The sequence below is a fragment of the Perna viridis genome, chromosome 4 (genome assembly GCF_037379345.1).
Source record: "Perna viridis isolate PV_CMFRI_1.1 ecotype Kerala chromosome 4, ASM3737934v1, whole genome shotgun sequence".
Taxonomy (NCBI): domain Eukaryota; kingdom Metazoa; phylum Mollusca; class Bivalvia; order Mytilida; family Mytilidae; genus Perna; species Perna viridis.
In genome coordinates, this window is record NC_142448.1 from 9,086,556 (window position 1) to 9,105,568 (window position 19,013).

Here is a 19,013-nt window from a genome sequence, read left to right on the forward strand (position 1 = left end):
CAGTGTTATATAATACCAGGAATTACATGGCAAACAGTGTTATATAACTACCAGGAATTACATGGCAAACAGTGTTATATAATACCAGGAATTACATGGCAAACAGTGTTATATAACTACCAGGAATTACATGGCAAACAGTATTATATAACTACCAGGAATTACATGGCAAACAGTATTATATAACTACCAGGAATTACATGGCAAACAGTGTTATATAACTACCAGAAATTACATGGCAAACAGTGTTATATAACTACCAGGAATTACATGGCAAACAGTATTATGTAACTACCAGGAATTACATGGCAAACAGTGTTATATAATACCAGGAATTACATGGCAAACAGTATTATATAACTACCAGGAATTACATGGCAAACAGTGTTATATAATACCAGGAATTACATGGCAAACAGTATTATATAACTACCAGGAATTACATGGCAAACAGTGTTATGTAACTACCAGGAATTACATGGCAAACAGTGTTATGTAACTACCAGGAATTACATGGCAAACAGTATTATATAACTACCAGGAATTACATGGCAAACAGTGTTATATAACTACCAGGAATTACATGGCAAACAGTATTATATTACTACCAGGAATTACATGGCAAACAGTGTTATATAACTACCAGGAATGACATGGCAAACAGTGTTATATAACTACCAGGAATGACATGGCAAACAGTGTTATATAATACCAGGAATGACATGGCAAACAGTATTATATAACTACCAGGAATTACATGGCAAACAGTGTTATATAACTACCAGGAATTACATGGCAAACAGTGTTATATAACTACCAGGAATTACATGGCAAACAGTATTATGTAACTACCAGGAATTACATGGCAAACAGTGTTATATAATACCAGGAATTACATGGCAAACAGTGTTATGTAACTACCAGGAATTACATGGCAAACAGTATTATGTAACTACCAGGAATTACATGGCAAGCAGTGTTATATAACTACCAGGAATTACATGGCAAACAGTGTTATATAATACCAGGAATTACATGGCAAACAGTGTTATATAACTACCAGGAATTACATGGAAAACAGTGTTATATAACTACCAGGAATTATATGGCAAACAGTATTATACATTTACCAGGAATTATTCAATGTCAAATAACTGTGTAAAAATACAATTTTTTTTTTCATTATCAAATGTGTAATAAAAATATTTAAAAAAGTTTAGATGTTTTTTGTTGTTGCTTTGACAAAAATTTTTTTTGATGTACAAAGCACAAAGGGAGACAACTTACAGCCCTTCTTTCCACTAACTGCAAATCATATTCTTCTTGAGGTTTGTAAAAACATATACATGTCCCTGATCGACCAGCACGTCCTGTACGTCCAGACCTATGGATGTAGGAATCCACATCTTTTGGTGGATTGCATTGTATCACTAAATCTATCTCTGGTATGTCTAAACCCCGAGCAGCTACATCAGTGGAAATCAGCACTTTGCATCTCCCATCTCTGAAACTCTGAAAATTGAGAGCAATCACAATCTTTAGTAAGTGTATTGAACAGCTGTGTAATTCTGATTTCCTACACAGGTAAAGTATAAGATGAAACAGAGATGGGTATAGTATAGATTGTGGTTACTGCATGGTTGGTCAATATAAAATTATACTATTACAATGTCAAGATATAACCTGCTAGTTGTGCAGACTACTAGAAACAGTGATAAGATTTTAAAAAATGAAATATTTGCTAGAAATCATTTACAGCAATTCATGCTGTCTAACTTAAAAATTTACAGATATGAAAATTTTTAAATGAAATTTCAGCTGGATATGTGAAGATGAAGCCCTGTTGTTACCATTTAACGAGGTTTTAATCAACAGAGTTTAAAATATTCTAGTTAAGACCACTGTCAATAAACGCTTGTTCTCAAAACATATCAGGAAAATATAATCTTCAAATGAACAATTTAATAGTCATTTTCAATCACTTTTTGATACTTGTTTTCAATAGTATAAGAAGTTTGTAGAAAGTGGACTTATTTATATTATATACCTGTTATTTTTGCAGTATTCACATCTCAATGTTAACCTAAATTGTTAAATGAACTACAAAATATCAAATATTTTGTGAATTTTACAAATTATCATGCATTGTCATTTTTTCTAATTTGGAACTGTCCCCCTTATATTTTTTACCTGTAATACTCTTTCCCTCTTAGCCTGAGGTATATCCCCATGTAACACCTGGGAGTCTTGTTTAATGGCAGGACTAACAGCTAACTCATCAGCATCCCTCTTGGTCTCACAGAATATCATAGCACGGCCATAGTTACCACTGTATACCTTGACAACATCCCCTAGTGTAGCTGCTCTGTCAAAGTAACTACATTTGATAGCAAGATGCTGAAATGTTCAAAGGACAGTTTTTAAAATTTCACTATGTGAATGAAGATGTGATACAAGATAAATTACCAATCCATTGGATTGTAAACAAGAAGCTTTTTAAGAGCCTGTATCGCTCACCTGGCAAACCATGCCCTATTAATTAAGTAAAGATAGCATGCTTTGTTACCATGTTTGATAAACAATTGCTTAAAAAGAGTATATATTGACAAATGCTGTAAGTTCAAAAGAGTACCTAAGGCATTGTAAAATATTGGTAATGCCTTCTAAGTGTTTTAGAACCTCTGGGAAAAAATCAAGCAAGGGTCCCCCAATGCCCATTTTTCCACCAGGACTGAGGGTACATTTGCCCAATATACATTTGCTAAAAAAAATTTTATGTAATGAATTTAATCATGGCTATACAGCATCTTCATCATCACCATTCAACTCAAGAGATCATTATATAAACCAAATATATTGTTGAAATCAAAGCTAATATGAAATTAGCAGAAATGGCCGCCCATCAAAATTCCAACTTTATTCTGTGTGTTACTTTTTTGGCATTTCAAAGTCCCTGGTACTTGCCAGTGTAACCTACGATAACTGCGGAGTGGAAGTAGAAAGATGGACAGATTCGTGTTCAATTTCCGAAACAGAGGTTGGTAGCTCCTTCATCCCTGTACTAATCTCGTGTTGTTTGACGTAGGAAATACAAGGACCTCTATTTCGGAGATTGATTCACATTGTCATTGTCTGTCCAGCTATATACCAACAAACAACAAAATCAAACTGTTGATTCAAAACAGACTTAATAGTTTTCCCACAGTTTTGTGCAGGATACTCTAAAAAAACTACTATGCAAACTTTCATTGAATTTTGTCACATGGTTTCAGAGAAGAAGATTTTCAAAGTTTTACACATGAAAAACCCCCAAAAAATATGTTTCAGAGCCATAACTGCTACATAGAGCAATGAATCATTTTGGAAATTTTGGCATCGGTTCATCTTCTAATGGTTAACAAAATAACCCTTAATCAGAATTTTGCTTACTTCAACAATTTTTTAATTATTTGCAAAAAACTTTATTTTGACCCATATGTTCTATTCTTAGTAACTATGACCATGTCTTCTCACGGATCAAAAATCAAAACACTTATTCTGTGCAGGATACCCTAACAAAAATCATACTTACTTCCATTGAATTCAGTATAGTAGTTTCTGAGGAGAAGATTACCGAAAGTAATAACATCAAAACAGCAAAAAACATCAAAAAAGGCAGTAACTCCAACATAGGTAAACAGATTTTCACCACAGTTAGACCACAGATAGATCTAATTGTGCTTAACATTTTTCTCCCATCAAAATTTAATTAACCTTAATGGTTTTAGAGATATATGCAAAAACTGCTGTCTAACCCCTACGTTCTATTTTTAGTAACAGCTGGGTCACAATTAAAAATATGTTTGTTTGCACTAATGCGACCAACCTGAAAAAAATGGGGCCGTCTCAAAAGTTTTTTTGGGTAAAAATCGAAAAGTTTTTTTTCCAGATTTTTTATGTCTCCCGTCCAACTTTATTCTGTGCGTTACTTTTTTGGCATTTCAAAGTCCTTGGTACTTGCCAGTGTAACCTACGATAACTGCGGAGTGGAAGTAGAAAGATGGACAGATTCGTGTTCAATTTCCGAAACAGAGGTTGGTAGCTCCTTCGCCCCTGTACTAATCTCGTGTTTGTTTGACGTAGGAAATACAAGGACCTCTATTTCGGAGATTGATTCACATTGTCATTGTCTGTCCAGCTATATACCAAAAAACAACAAAATCAAACCGTTGATTCAAAACAGACTTAATAGTTTTCCCACCAGTGCAACATGGAGTTATGTTTTTGATGATATAACAGTCTGACGAGATCAGACTTAAGAAAACTGACACTAGAGACCGTGTTCTCGAAACCATGTCAAGTAAGCTCAACAATATGTCTACTGTGTTTTAGGCCGACTTCGTCTTTGAGGAAGAAATCGGTGTGGTAAAAAACTTTGATAAGACTCTTAAATACGCTTTATTCACTATAATATAAGATGGAAATTTTCATAATTTTTTTCTTTGTAACAGTTTGTTTCTAGTCAAATCAAATAAAACAGTTCAAAGTTCTTGATTTTATTAACAAAATGCAAAGTCTAGTAATCATTTGCTGTAGTCAAAGAAAAGAATACTTTTTCTTTTCTAAAACATCATTTTCCATGACACTTTTTTATCTTTTTGTATCAACAAACATCTTCATTCTCAAAGAAATATTGAAAGCATCTGCTGACATCTTTTTAACTCTCCTTGTGCTTCACATACAAACAAATGTGAGGCATCATACTGTAGGATGAAAAAATTTAGGAACGGATATGGGGAAAATTTAACAAGTATGAAAGCAAATCTTACTACATGTAGATCTTCAAAATTATGAAGGAATATAAGTAAGCTCCAATTGGCTCTGATTTTATATGAGTGCCTGGTCAATTATTCAAAAAAAAAAAAAAAAAATGAAAAAAAAAGCCTATCCACCTTCCCATTGATGAAAATCAGAGTGGGGTTAGTGCAACTGAAATAATTTTAAGTGTGGCCCTACCATGTTTTTTTCTCAAATAAAAAAATCTGAGTGGTTGTTTTGTGCAGGATACCCTAAGGAACAATCATGCATAGTTTCATCCAAATCCATTCAGTAGTTTCAGGGGCGAAGATATTTGAAAAACTGTTAATGATAACAGACGTCAATGACAGATGCAAGTGATGGCAATAGCTAAAAAATCAATTCTTTAATTATCATGCGACAAATGTACTTATGCATACAGAAAGTCATTAGAACTTATCGTCCCTATCTGTTACATTAAAAACCTATATACACCCCCTCCCAAAACTTCGTTTTTTTTTGGCATTGTTACAGAAGAGCCTAATTTACCTCCCCTTCCTGAATGCATTAAATTATAACTTTTTATACTTTAACAGCACCACTACATTATTTTTAATTATATTGTGTCTTTTCCCTTATTTCTATTCACTATGCTTGATATTCTGCTAGTTGTGACCAATGAATATAATATTAAAAAAAGAAAATAAGGGAGAAAACACAAAGGGTAAGAAAGCCGACTTAACCAGAAAAAGATAAGTAGTACCTGATCTAAAGGAATAACTGACGACCAGTAAATCAGCTGGCTTTGTACAATCAGGTCAATTTAAACTTTTTATACCCATTTTAGAGTTTTTGTCAAAATCTACCTGAACAGTTTTGCTGGTCCTATTTTCCTGAGTTCCAACCAAAGATATTTTCTCTACATTATCACCAAAGTACTTCTTGCCAGTTGCATTTACCCATGGTGGTAAGGTTGCAGAGAAAAGTAATGTCTGAGGCATCTTCTTACGATCTAAAAAAATATATAGAAAAAAGTATGCAACATATATGCTTTAGTGCTCCACAAACAGAATGAACGCAGTGCAATAATTATGCTTTAGTGTGCCACAAACATAATGAATGCAGTGCAATAAGTATTTAGTGCTCCATAAACAGGATGAATGCAGTGCAATAAGTATGCTTTATAGTTACACAACAGGATGATTGCATTGCAATAAGTGTGCTTTATTGCTAAAATAACAGAATAAATGCACTGCAATGAGAAACAAACAGAATGAATGCAGAACAATGAGTATGCTTTATTGCACCATAAAATATCTAGCGAAGACGATTATTGTTCTTCTGGCATATAGTCAATTCTTAAATACCAGATTGTATTTTACAATGAAAAAAGGGATATAAATACTGTAAATTTATTACAAAAATTTATGTGGTGGATAGAAAAGCATGGAAAATATTCACTGTGATACAAATTTTTAACACTATATAAGGCTAATCATTTGAAACTGGGAAACTGAGAGCAATGAAAATTTTCATTTGACAGAATCTGTGAGAATTAGTACTTTAACAGTACCACTGTCATGACTTAACCAACCTTCTAGATAAGCATGTTGTAGAATGTTGTCAACAATTTCAGCAAAACCCATATCTAACATTTGGTCCACTTCATCCAGAACAACATGTTTTACTTTAGACAGGTCTAAATTTCCCTTCTCTATGTGGTCATAAATTCTACCTGGTGTTCCAACCAAGACGTCTAAACCAGCCCGTAAGGCTTGCTCTGTTAATAAAGAACTGTATATAACTGACATGATATCTTCAAGCAAAAAATTTAAAACAAAACCTAGCTGATAATTTTATGTTTTTATTCTTTTTTTTTTTGCTTGTTTTATTCTCCTGATTTTCTGCTTTTTTTTATTAGTAATTTTCTTCGTCACTTCAAAAACCTCTGATAAGCAACAAAAGTTATTAGTAATAGCAGTTTTACTATAATACAGGTCTTAAAATCATCTTTTGAAATTTAAAAAAAATTTCAGACTTGGTGAGATTTGGAAGAAAAAATTACTTGCATACTGAACAAATCTTTTTTTAGCATTTGGACTATGGCAAAGAATTTTATTAAAGTCCGGCCTCAGTAACCAGCAATTTACTAGAATTATAAACCTTAGAATAATAAAAATGAATCAAACCATCAATAAATTTTAGCTGTCAGCATGAAAATGATATTTAATGAATTAAACATGATACATGTATTAGATTTTTTTCTGAGCAATATACCCTGTCTCCAAAGAATGCATCTATCCATTTCTGTAATTTATATTAGGGATAATTTCTGACCTTACCTTGTGGTAGATATGAAGTCCCACCATATATACAGAAAGCTGATAGATTGGTACTTATGGCTAAAAAATCATCACAAACTTGCTTGGCCAACTCTCTGGTGGGTGCCATCACCAGTACCTACACATAAAGTAAAAATCACTAACTTGCTCAGTCTACTCTCAAGTAGGCACAATCACAATCCCTACACATAAAGCGAAAACAGGGAATGTGTTAAAGAGACAACTGACATACATAACAGTAGAAAACTTGCTTGGCCAACTCTCTAGTGGGTGCCATCACAAGTACATGTTGTACCTACGCATAAAGTAAAAGAAAAAAATGTGAAAACAGAGACAACTGCTCTACATAAGAGTGAAAAAAAGCCATTAGCACTCATCCAGCATTTTATTAATGGGGAGAAAACAGATCAACCTTATAAAGAGTAATCAGAAGGTGTTCAATATGTAGTCCTCACACTTTCTGTAACAGTAAATCATATTTAATGTTTAACAATACATCAAGTTGAAGAAACAAAAAAAGTCCTCTGTTGAGATTATATCATGTTTGATGTGAGAATAACAGTGATGTTGGGCAGAAGTGGAAAAGTAAAAATCATAAAAACCTAAAAATATCCTCTTTCAGGATGAATGGTACTGTCCGAGTAAATCAAGAACTTTATTCAATAGGTAGTAGGGATCTTATTGCATGACAGAAAATTACCAAACCCACAAAGAGATACCCATTCTAAAAAAGTTTTAATTTTCGCATTTTTTGTGGTGAACAGAAAAACGAGAAAAAATAGTACCAATGAAACAGATACATAACACTATATAATGCAGTGTTCTTGGATTCCCCTTTCCCGTCACCTGAGGCAAGTGAAATTTGGGTCAGAGAAAGTTATTTTTGAACTACTACTTTCCCTTGGAAAGTTGAAATTAAAGAATTTTTTTATATGATATTTTAAGCTTGGAAAGCAGATTTTGATAAATGAAAAGCTGATTTTCATGTCAAGCTTTCCCTTGGAAAAAAAACGATACCCTCAAATATGCCCACTTGACAGAATCCACAAAAATTAGCATCTGCGAAGATCAATATGTTTACAGTACATAAATTTGACAAAACTCTGTGCTGCAAAAACCAAATATAAACAGACCTTTTAATAACTTAAACTATACTTTTTACTAATTGTTAGCTCTACTACTTGTCAAACAAAAATTCAAACATTTTACCCTAAAGTATAAGATGGTATTAGTTTTCGCAATTATACCATACATGTGTACATTGGCATTGAACAAGTGGGTGAAAAAATTACTACAGACTCACCGTAGGAGCTCTTCCTTTCTTATGGACCTTTTCACTTTTCTGTAGTAGCTCAACAAGTGGCAATGCAAAAGACAGCTACAATGAAATGCGAAGAAATTGACTTCATTATTGAATCAATACAGATACTGAGCAAAAATAGAAATCTGTCTATATTATCAAATATTATGATTAAATAAGTTGAATCCTTTTCTTTTGGTCATTGGTTGATCTGATTACCAAAATAAAATTATTAATGTTGATTTGATCTTTCTATTTCAAGGACAACAAAACAAAATATTAACATTGAACAAAGATACAAGTATCAAAATTTATAAAAATTGTGGTAAACTGAATGTTTCCATACAGATTTACGTAAATTATAATGTGAAAAATATGGCGTCAGGCCCTACCTATAAGGGGTGGAGCTATTTGTACTAAAGCAATGACTTTGTTGATGAAGCATCACTATTTTGTTTTGGGTAATGTCTTGATGGAGATATGCAGACTTATCTAACACTCACTCTGTATCCCATTCAAAGTTCGTTAAATCACTTCCAAATTACATACACAAAGAAAAAATTAAGCTATTCATGTTTCCCACCCCCTACATACATGCAATACATGTTCATGCTTTGTTTCTATAAATTAATTTATGTTGAAACAATATCTATGAAAACATGACTTACTGTCTTTCCTGTACCAGTTCCTGAAAAATAGAAACAGGCTCAAATTATATCAATTCAAAATTACAAATCTTTATAAGCAATTCAATCTTGCAATTACCGGTTTCAAAAATAATTTCATCAGTCAGCTATTCTTCCAAAATTGATTGTCAAATGGCAGTTTATTTTAAGTCCATAAATATGTCTGTTTACGGTTATATTTCAAATAAAAAAAAAAGATCATTTTCACTTTACTTCCTTTTTATCTGCACAAATTTCACCTTTACTTCAACCAAATCATGTCCTGAAGTGAAATTTTAGTTCATTTTTTAATTGTTGGATAATTGCCAAAAATTGTTAACAGATATTGTGCAAAATTATGAAAAGAATATCAGAATGACAAAAAACAACTACATAAAATTGTAGTTATCATAAATAAAAAATAAAGGATCTGTCAGACGAAAACCCTGCCAGTCCTGGAGAAATTTCTTGTCATTGCTTTCTGTCTGTAACCATCATAATTCTTTAATACTTCTAATTTTTATCAAATGTCAATTAAAATTTCTTTACTGGACTTCAGAAGTACACTCCCTGACTTTACATCTTGAGATAGTCCCCACTTATTCCATGGGATGTATTTGGATCATTTCTGAACACGCTTGCTACTGCTATTCAAATAGTGTAAAAAAAAATTCCTTTTTTCAGTCGTGATTTATTCTTGAAATTTGCAATTCTACTGCAAGGAAAATTTAGACCATTTACAACTAAGTTTTTTAATTTCTATGATTAATGTTAAATACAGACAAACCATGATCATAACAACAAATAGGTAACAATTGTTGACAACCCTATTATTGAATTCTTTGTGTTCATTTTTCATGCAAATCGGAGTGCCCAAATTTTTTTGAATGAATCTTTAATGCATGTCCACCTCTGGGTTGTATTAAAAAAAAACAAGAGGCTCTCAGGAGCCCGAATCACTCACCTGATTGAATTTTGCCTTCCAAGGGAAATAAATTTAACAAGAAGTTGTCCAACTATTTTGACTCAAGACCTTGGTAAAACTTATCATAATAATCATTACAGCGACAAATGAAAACATTTATCCCAGAAGACTTTTGTAGTCCTAATAATAAAGATTATTTCAGATATTGAAAGAATTTGGCTAAACCTAACAGCTTTGGAGATACATGTGAAAAACTACTGTCTGACCCCAATGTTCTATTTTTAGTAACAGAGCCATATTTTTCGACAGATCAAAAATCCCCACATAAGTTCTATGCAGGATACCCCTAGGAACATTAAAATGGATTAAAACGAAAATTTAACGCCAGATAGATCTCATCATGCTGAACACTTATACTTCAAGTCAGAATTTAGCTAAACCTAACAGTTTTGGAGATATATATGTGAAAAACTACTGTGTGACTCCTATGTTCTGTTTTTAGTAACAGAGCCATGTTTTTCGACAGATCAAAAATCCCCACATAAGTTCTATGCAGGATACCCTAAGGAACATTCATGCTAAGTTTGGTTTCTATTGGTAAGTAGTATCAGAACAGAAAAGTTTTGAAAAATTGTTAATGATGATGGACACCAAGTGATCGCAATAGCTCACATGGCCTATGGCCAGGTGAGCTAAAAATGGCAAAACCGAGTTAATGTTTGCCTTATTACCACATGTCATTAACGATCCTGGTATTGAGACTTACTAGCTTGAGCAACAAGATTGGTTCCATCATATACACTATGATATGTCTTTGCCTGAATAGGAAACAGGTAGGTCACACCTTTTTCTAAAGCAATAATAAGAAAAATATCATATTCAGTTCATTTGTAAAATACTAATTAATCAACAATAAATTGCAACTTTGATCTCCTTCTCACTCTATAGTTTTTTTAACTAGTTCTGGGGGTTTTATACTTCCAATCTACCCCAGAGATCTTGAGAAAAAGGACACTACAGACACTAATAAGTCACTCCTATCTTGTCCTTCGGGACACTTTGAGATTGACGAAAAGGGAAAACTCATTACTAAATTATACCACAAATGTGATGACTTCTCATTCTGTATTGTCAATTTTCCTTTCATCTGTGGCAACTTCCCTTAAGCACATGTGTGTGTTGTTTTCATAATAGAACTCATAGATTTTGCTAGAGCTCAGAGCTTGCAAAAACTATGCATACTTTTTGTACAATGCTAAACTTCAATTTTGCTTCAAGAAATCTGAAATGAACAATAGGTATCATGATACTATCACAACCCCTCTAGATATCATGATACATATTGTACCTTAAATTTTTATCATGATATTCAGCTCTACAACTTGGCAGGTGTTTCTTAAAAGCAGAGGATGTTTACCCTACCAGTGAACCTGGTCTTTGCTTGCTCCCAGTTTTTAGTGAAGCCCAGCTTACTTATTTACTTTAGTTTCTTTGTACCTTTTATTTTGGTTATTTCATGTTCTTTGTTGTGTGTATCTATTTTTCCAGTCTAGTCTTTATCCTTCAAACATATTCTTTTGATTTATGTTCAATTTGATTACTCATAAAAGAATAATATATAATGAAAAAGGTCACTAATCATACATGTCATATATATATACAACTTAAGAGTTGCATTCAATTTCCATTAGTGTAGGCAATGTATGAGTCAGTACATCAACTTACCTGCAAGCTTTTTAACAGTCTGATCAGAAATGTTGAAATTCTTAAAGGCTCCACTTTTTTCTTCTTCTGACAGTTCATGTCCATTTTCTTGATTTTTTTCAACATTCTCTCCTGCCTCTTCTATATCTTTGCATTTTTCATTGCTATCTATATCCTCATCATTAGGCTCTTCGTTTTTCACCTTTTTCTCCTTCTGGTCTTTAGTTTTATCTTTCTGTCAAACATGAAAATTGAATCTAATCATACACTTATTAGGACTACATAGTATATATATGACTTGGTTCTCCCACAATTTAAAAATTATATGTACTGAAATTGGTATGGTAAAAGCATATAGCCAGCCTTAATCAACTGCCTTAGGAAGTCAACTCTTTACATTGCAGCTCAGTCGGACTCCCTTGACACAAAAATGACAAGTCCTATCATAAATTCAGAGGGTCCCAAGAAAAGTGAAGGGTCTTATGCTTCATATGCATATGTTTTTGTTTTGTTTGTAATGCATGTATATTAGAACTGTTTATTTGTCACATGGGTTATTGGTACATGTCTAAGTTTTCTGAAGAACAAAGAGCAGTTATAATAAATATATTAAATACTATAATTAAATAAAAAGCAAAATACAATGTACATATTTACATATTGTTTTAGCTTGTTAATTGTTTAGGTTCATGGTATTGTTAAAATATCTAAATATTCAGGGATCTGCATGAAATAAAATGAACATGTGGCTCACTCTGGTTGGACAAATTTTCATCGTGGCACGTGTCCTTTTATACAGAAAATAAATTGTCAAAGAAAGTATAAGGTTGAATGAGACATATTTAATAGCACAAGCTACAACATAGAAGTTAATAATCAACAATGGTAAGTCTTTCTGTCTGTACTGTCTAACTCAATTATACCAAAATAAAGTTTTCTCTTCCTTAAGCTTGACCACAGGTCCACAGCTCTAGAAAAATTAAAATCACTGGTAGGTGTGGTCATTTTGTTGATACCATTAAAAAGTTCTTTATAATTTAACCACAAGAACTTGGACAGTCAAACGTTTTCGTCCAAATCTGTGTCATTAAAAAATATTTTAAGGCTTTTGGGGGTCGATACATCACCCTTTCAAAAAAGTTAAGTGAAATGGATTGCTTTTCTGTGTCAGATATATGCCGAGATCGTAAAGATATTGTTGTATAAATTTAAGATCGTCTTCCCCTCTCCGATATTTCTCAAATTTAATTCAACTCTTGATACTTTATATATTTTATTTTTGATTTAATTTCTGTCCGTTACTAATTGAGCAAAGACAGCCATTCTATATTTACAGACAGTCAAAACTTACTCCCCGTAGATCTGAAACGGGAAAAGGGAACGATTTTACGCGACATTATTCGATTGTCATCCGACCTTTGAATTGACAAAATGTCCGAGAATTTTGAGAGGCATGTGTGCAGTGTTAAGTGAGATACAAAACTAATCTAGTTCTCTGGTCAATATCATAAGCGACCCTAGGATCGTTAAAAATATAGCCTATGGGCCTAATTAGTGAAACCAGAACTTGGGGGCAATTAGTTAAACGGCTCCCCAGTCACTTCCTAAGATTGAATCAAAGGAGCTTTACACTTTATCATGAAGCTCTAAAATACAGGTTCACTACCATAATTTTCTTTCATAGAGTGTAGTGACTACTAAATCAAGTAAAGTTTTCCCCAGTGTCTATTTAACTACCTTGGTTTATCATAAGGAGAGATGTCTATTTGATATTGATAGGGGTTTTGAAAGATTTCAATGAATCAAAATATTAATATTCATCATTTGAAAAGTTAAAAAATTTAATAATTCACATACATTGAATATGTATGTACAGGAAATTAGTTTGGATTACAGTAATTTGAAACATCATTTTCTCCCATCTACACAATACTAATATTTAATCAGGTCTGACTCTGAGTAAAACCATTTATTCCGAGTCTCATTCAAGCCATATATCCCACACCCAACTCATTGAGGATTAAAAATTTAAACTCAAAATCCAATGGTCGTCCGCAATATTATTAGGGAGGTCAGTCAAAATATGAAGTATATAGAAAATGTACAAGTTTATATTAGTTTGAAAGAGCCCAAGAAATGTAACTTACTGGTGCAAAAATTTTTAAAATCCGTCAAGGGGTTCAAAAGTTATTACAATTTAAAGTTCAAAATTTTGGTCATTTTTCTTGCGAAGGCAAAAATGTCACATTTTGGGCACTTCTGTGGCCCACATAAGTCAAACAGGTAAAGAAATTCATACATTGTGTCTTAATCATTTAAATAAAGCCATTTCATACTTTGATTTAAGCCATTCAGGAAACTTGTATCTTAGATACAAAGAAAATTACACTTTTTTAAAATTGGCAAAAAAACACTTTGGACTTAGTTTTTTTTTGCTATGTGTCAACAGCATCGTGAATTAAAGTGCCATTTTTGGATATTCATATTTGGAAATTGGAAGGTAGTAGAAATCTGATACTTTGCTGTTCTTTCAAGAGTAATCCATTAAACAGAAATAAACAAACAAATATTATGTCAAAACCTCCGATTTGTTTTTCATTGGAATCAGAAACACTGCGGCAGACCGCCTTTTTTTTAAATGCGTTTTTTCAACAAAAAAATACATTTTTGCTTACTAAGAATTCAAAAAAAATATTTAATTTTTTCTGTCACTTGTTTTGTGTGGCAATAAAGTTGCTTGACTTGAAAAATCATGTTTTTCAGCTCAAAAAAATTTTTTGAGGTCGAAAATTTACATTTTAGGGTAAATTTTAGAGCTATTTTCAGTGGAAAAAATGGCGAAAGGTCAGACAAAAAAAGACATTTTGAATTTAAAAGCAGTTTTTAGCACATGACAGTTATTGTTATTGTGATTAAATATGTAAAAACACATTTTTATCAAGAAATAATTGAATTATATTTAAAAACCAACAAGCAAATGTTGAAAAATGGGGGTAAATCGAACATTTTTGAAAATTTCAGATTTAAAAAAAAAACCGCATATTTATGCTTATATTGATCAAAATATCAACCTACCATATACTTATGTGGTACCATTTTAAAGCTTAGAATCTAAGCTATCACATGAAGATACTTTCATCTTATTTTGCTATAAAATGTTTAATGTGGATGAAAATTTGTTAGGCCTATACCTTAAATGAAGCCAGACGATAATCAAAATAAACATACATTTTTGCCGCAAAAAGTGGCAAAATAATATTATATCAAGGTCTGGTCAATTCTAAGATTCCTAATGTAGTCTTGTAATGTTTTCTTGTTTAAATAGGGTCTTTTAACATAATAATAATCTCATTATTATGTTAAAATTGAATAAAATTTCAAAAACAAATGCTGTTTTCCCAAGAAATTGAGAAAATTTGTATGAATACATTGACTTGAACCAATGCGCATCCTTTCACTATGGAACTTTGAAGCCCTAGCTGTTTCCTCATGTGTACTATTATGTACATTAAATGATAATAAACAAAATATCATCATTTGATTAAGTTTAATGAACTTTTCGAAGTTTCCATTTCAGGCCAGAAGGGTTTCTTCACCAGGATCTACTATGTCTGCCAAATCTACAAAAGAGATTATGTACATAAGGACATTACACCTATTAACATCATTTACCTTATCAATTTACTTACAGTTAGTTTACTTTCTATTAAATCATAATCTGGTTTGCTAACAATCTGAAAAAATGTAAAACTTTATTTGATGTTGGTTGCTCACAAAGCGGTTGACAAAAGATGTGGCGAGGAGTTAAAAACACCAAACTTCCTTTTCCAGAATAATTACCTTCATTTCAAAACAAGAAGATTGTTTTATAAGGTTATATTAATGATATGTTAAATAACTTAATATGAATAATTTCGCTGCGTGATCCGTCTGGTTCTTCTATCAAGTGTTGAACTCTCTTACCAATCAGGTTATCGGGTTCAGGTGTGTCTGGAACTACCCTACTTACTGTACCCCACATGGTCCTACCTCAGACTCGACCCATATTCGTCTCATAGCATAGCCCACTACGCTGCTCAGGCCATCTGAAATAAACAAGTAGTGGTATTCAATGAATATGTACTGTGAGGCAGTTTTAAAGCAGAGTCTAAACACAAAACTAATCGACAGTTCTTGTAAGTAATATATGATTCAAATGTAAATGCTTATTTGTTACCATAATTAAAAGACTCAAAAGTTTTATTATTAAAATAAATAAAGCTACTAAACTAAATCAAAGTATAAAAACTAACTTACCATGAATTCGAAATATCTCCAGAACTCAACAAAATGAAACTAAAATGATGAAAAACAAACAGAAAATAAAACTAAATCATAATAAAATTTACATCACAGTTTACTTTTTATATGACAAAATAAAATAAATATTTAGGCAGCCTGTTTACTAATACTTTCTTCTGAAATAAATCAATAATTAGAAGAAAAAACATAGTACAAGTATGTTTCATATACATACAACAAAAGATTGGTATTATGAGTCAATCAATGTGATCCTAAAAAGGCCAAAAAAATATTAAACCATAATTAATTAAAATTTAATGATAAATAATGTATATTACTAGGATTTTAAACCTTTTCCAAGCAATTGTACATGTATATGAATATTAAATAAGTAGAGCATCTACAATCCTCTAAAAAATGAATATGTAAGTTAGCTGTTAAAAATTGTACAATATGAATATATAAAGTAAACTTAAGAAGATGCAGGTCATATGTAAAATATGCAATTGCCACATATATAAATCTCATCAAATAAGTTCTATTTATCAAGTAAAGTACAAGCAGGACTACATGATAATTGTTCTAATAAAAGTCATAATTAATATATATGAACTGATAAAATGAAAACCAGAAAAAAAAGTTGTGTATCATTTGAAGAAGCAATTTAAGGTTGATTTTTTTTTCTACATATGATAATTTTGAATAAATAAAACAGTTAAAATAAATATAAAGAAGGTTTATGCTTAAACATGTGAGTTTCATATAAATTGGGCACTACATATAAATTAAAATTGAATTATCAAGGAAATTAAATGCAATATGTGCAGATTCTCCCAACCAATAGAAAAAAAGCAAGGTAAAATACAGAGACTTCCGATAATATAGGAAAGTCGATAAAGTCCGAAAGATTTTGAATGGATTGCAATCACACGTTGGGAGAATTTACCTCATTACATATTCATCCTTTAATAAAAATGTTATGGAAACATATTCCAACTAATGCTAAATGAGAGTGATCTTTTTTAAATCAGCTAATGCAGAATCAAACGAAAATCAGACCTTCCAAGAAGGTGAATATAGTTTTTAAGCTTGCAGATGATAAAAGGTCATTCTAGAATTTGACCTTACGGAAACAGGGCGATTAGGCTTATATTAGACATAATTTAGGTACTTACCGTAAGTGATTGGCCTCCATGGCCTAGGTCCATCGTTGTCTGCACCACCAGTCAAAAATCCGTCCAGAAAACAGTCGGTAAAAGGCATTTATCCCCGAGTGTTCGAAAATCTTAACAGAAGCTATGGCGGATCAGTAACATCCGGTTAGCAAGAACGATAACCGGTCCCGCTTTAATTTTTGTGAAAACCACGCCCTGACCACCCTAATATCCAATCGATTCCGCAAGCTATTATTGTTTTTCTTCTGAAACCAGGGTTACGGATGGACGCAGAAAGGATTAAATTTTCGGAATCCGACTGTCAGTGCATTCCGGGTACGCAAAAACTATTTTTTTTCAACATGTTTTTCCTTAAAATTACGTAAAAAATATGTTTTGTAACAAAAAAATTAGCCTGACAACCGGATTATCAAAATTGAAGATATTTCCAAAAATTTAAGCCATAAATGAAGAAAATCGGTCCAGTAATAGCTTGCGGAATGAATTTTGAAATAGGTATGATCTTTGACACATAGTTTTTCAGGCGGCCATTTTTCTCAAAGTATCGTCACTTCAAACGTTTGTACCAAATGACCATCAACTCCAATAACAATGAAAATTGTATATTTAGAAAGAGAAATGTCTCATCTTCAATTACATATATTTTTTTTTGTCATGCAATGGATTTTTAACCATTTTCTAACGTGTTAAAGTTGACTCAAAATTGAGAATTTTGCTCTCGCAAGAATATCGATAAACGCACAACCGACCTCCCTAATATTATTGGGATAGCTTTTTTTCTGTGACAGGTGCATGAGGACGTGTTTTATTACAGAATAGATTGGGAGCGTGTGTACAAATATGTTTCAAAACGGGACAACTTTAACATGGTGGTTCGACAAGAATTAAAGGGTAAAAAACAGTTAAAACAAAAATATAGTTATATATTTTAATTAAAAATTGACTGCGGTCTGCAAACAGAACTTGACTGATCGAAGAGATATAAAACATAAAAACAAATACCAACCTTGTTTTTCTTTTCTTTTTTATTTTTAACTTTCATGTCCTTAGATGTTTTTGTCTCGACAACTAACTTCATGCCTTCGGGATTTCCACCTGTCAATCAGTGAATAACGGTACACGTGCTTCTACCGGAAGTAATTAATACACATACCTAAAATGAAACTGTTCAATTTCGTATCAGTGCCATAAAGCAATAAATAAATATAAAAAAATATAAAAAAAATACAAACCTTAAAAAAAGAAAAATAAAGGACATACAATACACGTAATTTTTATTTACACTAATTAAGTATCATTTACATTGAATAATAGTAATAATAATATATTAATTCAAGTATAAAAATCCTTGCTTACATTCCACAGACATATACCTGTAATTAAATTTACTTTTCTGATCATGAATTAACATACTTATAAAGCACCGTCCCTGATGTATCCTGTAGAAGGGTGGCTGTTCTACTTCAGACACACGGATATTTTATTTATATTGTCCATTCTTTGGCGGATCCAGAGGAGGGATGGAGAGGTTTAGCACCATTCCTTTTTATTGTTATTTGTCATTTTCATCTGTGAAACTAACAAAAATGGTAAATAACGTCCTAACACCCCTTTTTTCTGAGAACCCCGCTGGTACCCCTCCTTTTGTCTGCATGTTTCCGACCTTATCATAGATCAGTCATATCAGAGACATATATATAGAGAATGGTCTGAAAAATTCCCAACGATGTTAGAACTGTCAAATTTGCGATGCAAATTTTTGGTCGTTCCCTCCGCGGGACTCGAACTCGTACTGCTGTGACATCTATGGCAACACCGCCTGCACAAGTCAAGCGCCCTATATAT

At 32.2% G+C, this 19,013-nt stretch overlaps 1 protein-coding gene and 1 long non-coding RNA gene across 3 annotated transcripts in view; both read right to left on the reverse strand.

Annotated features, from left to right (window-relative positions):
• The window catches only part of LOC148618750 (nucleolar RNA helicase 2-like), a 45,767-nt gene that overhangs the window by 20,921 nt on the left and 5,833 nt on the right, over positions 1-19,013 (reverse strand). Inside the window, exons 2-11 of the mRNA XM_088577929.1 lie at positions 18,175-18,321; positions 11,734-11,947; positions 10,775-10,858; positions 9,087-9,106; positions 8,422-8,496; positions 7,119-7,236; positions 6,371-6,556; positions 5,643-5,788; positions 2,191-2,397; positions 1,288-1,512 (exon numbers count right to left, since the gene is read on the reverse strand). Coding sequence (XP_088434055.1) covers positions 1,288-1,512; positions 2,191-2,397; positions 5,643-5,788; positions 6,371-6,556; positions 7,119-7,236; positions 8,422-8,496; positions 9,087-9,106; positions 10,775-10,858; positions 11,734-11,947; positions 18,175-18,246 — 1,347 coding nt within the window. The 5' untranslated portion in view covers positions 18,247-18,321. The remainder of the gene's footprint in view (positions 1-1,287; positions 1,513-2,190; positions 2,398-5,642; positions 5,789-6,370; positions 6,557-7,118; positions 7,237-8,421; positions 8,497-9,086; positions 9,107-10,774; positions 10,859-11,733; positions 11,948-18,174; positions 18,322-19,013) is intronic.
• LOC148618751 (uncharacterized) lies at positions 15,245-17,932 on the reverse strand. 2 transcript variants are annotated; one of them, XR_015921436.1, is made up of 3 exons: positions 17,169-17,932; positions 16,009-16,047; positions 15,245-15,797 (listed from the first exon to the last, which is right to left on the reverse strand). It is a non-coding gene; the product is annotated as an uncharacterized LOC148618751 (long non-coding RNA). The 2 variants fall into 2 exon arrangements; XR_015921435.1 differs by lacking the exon at positions 16,009-16,047.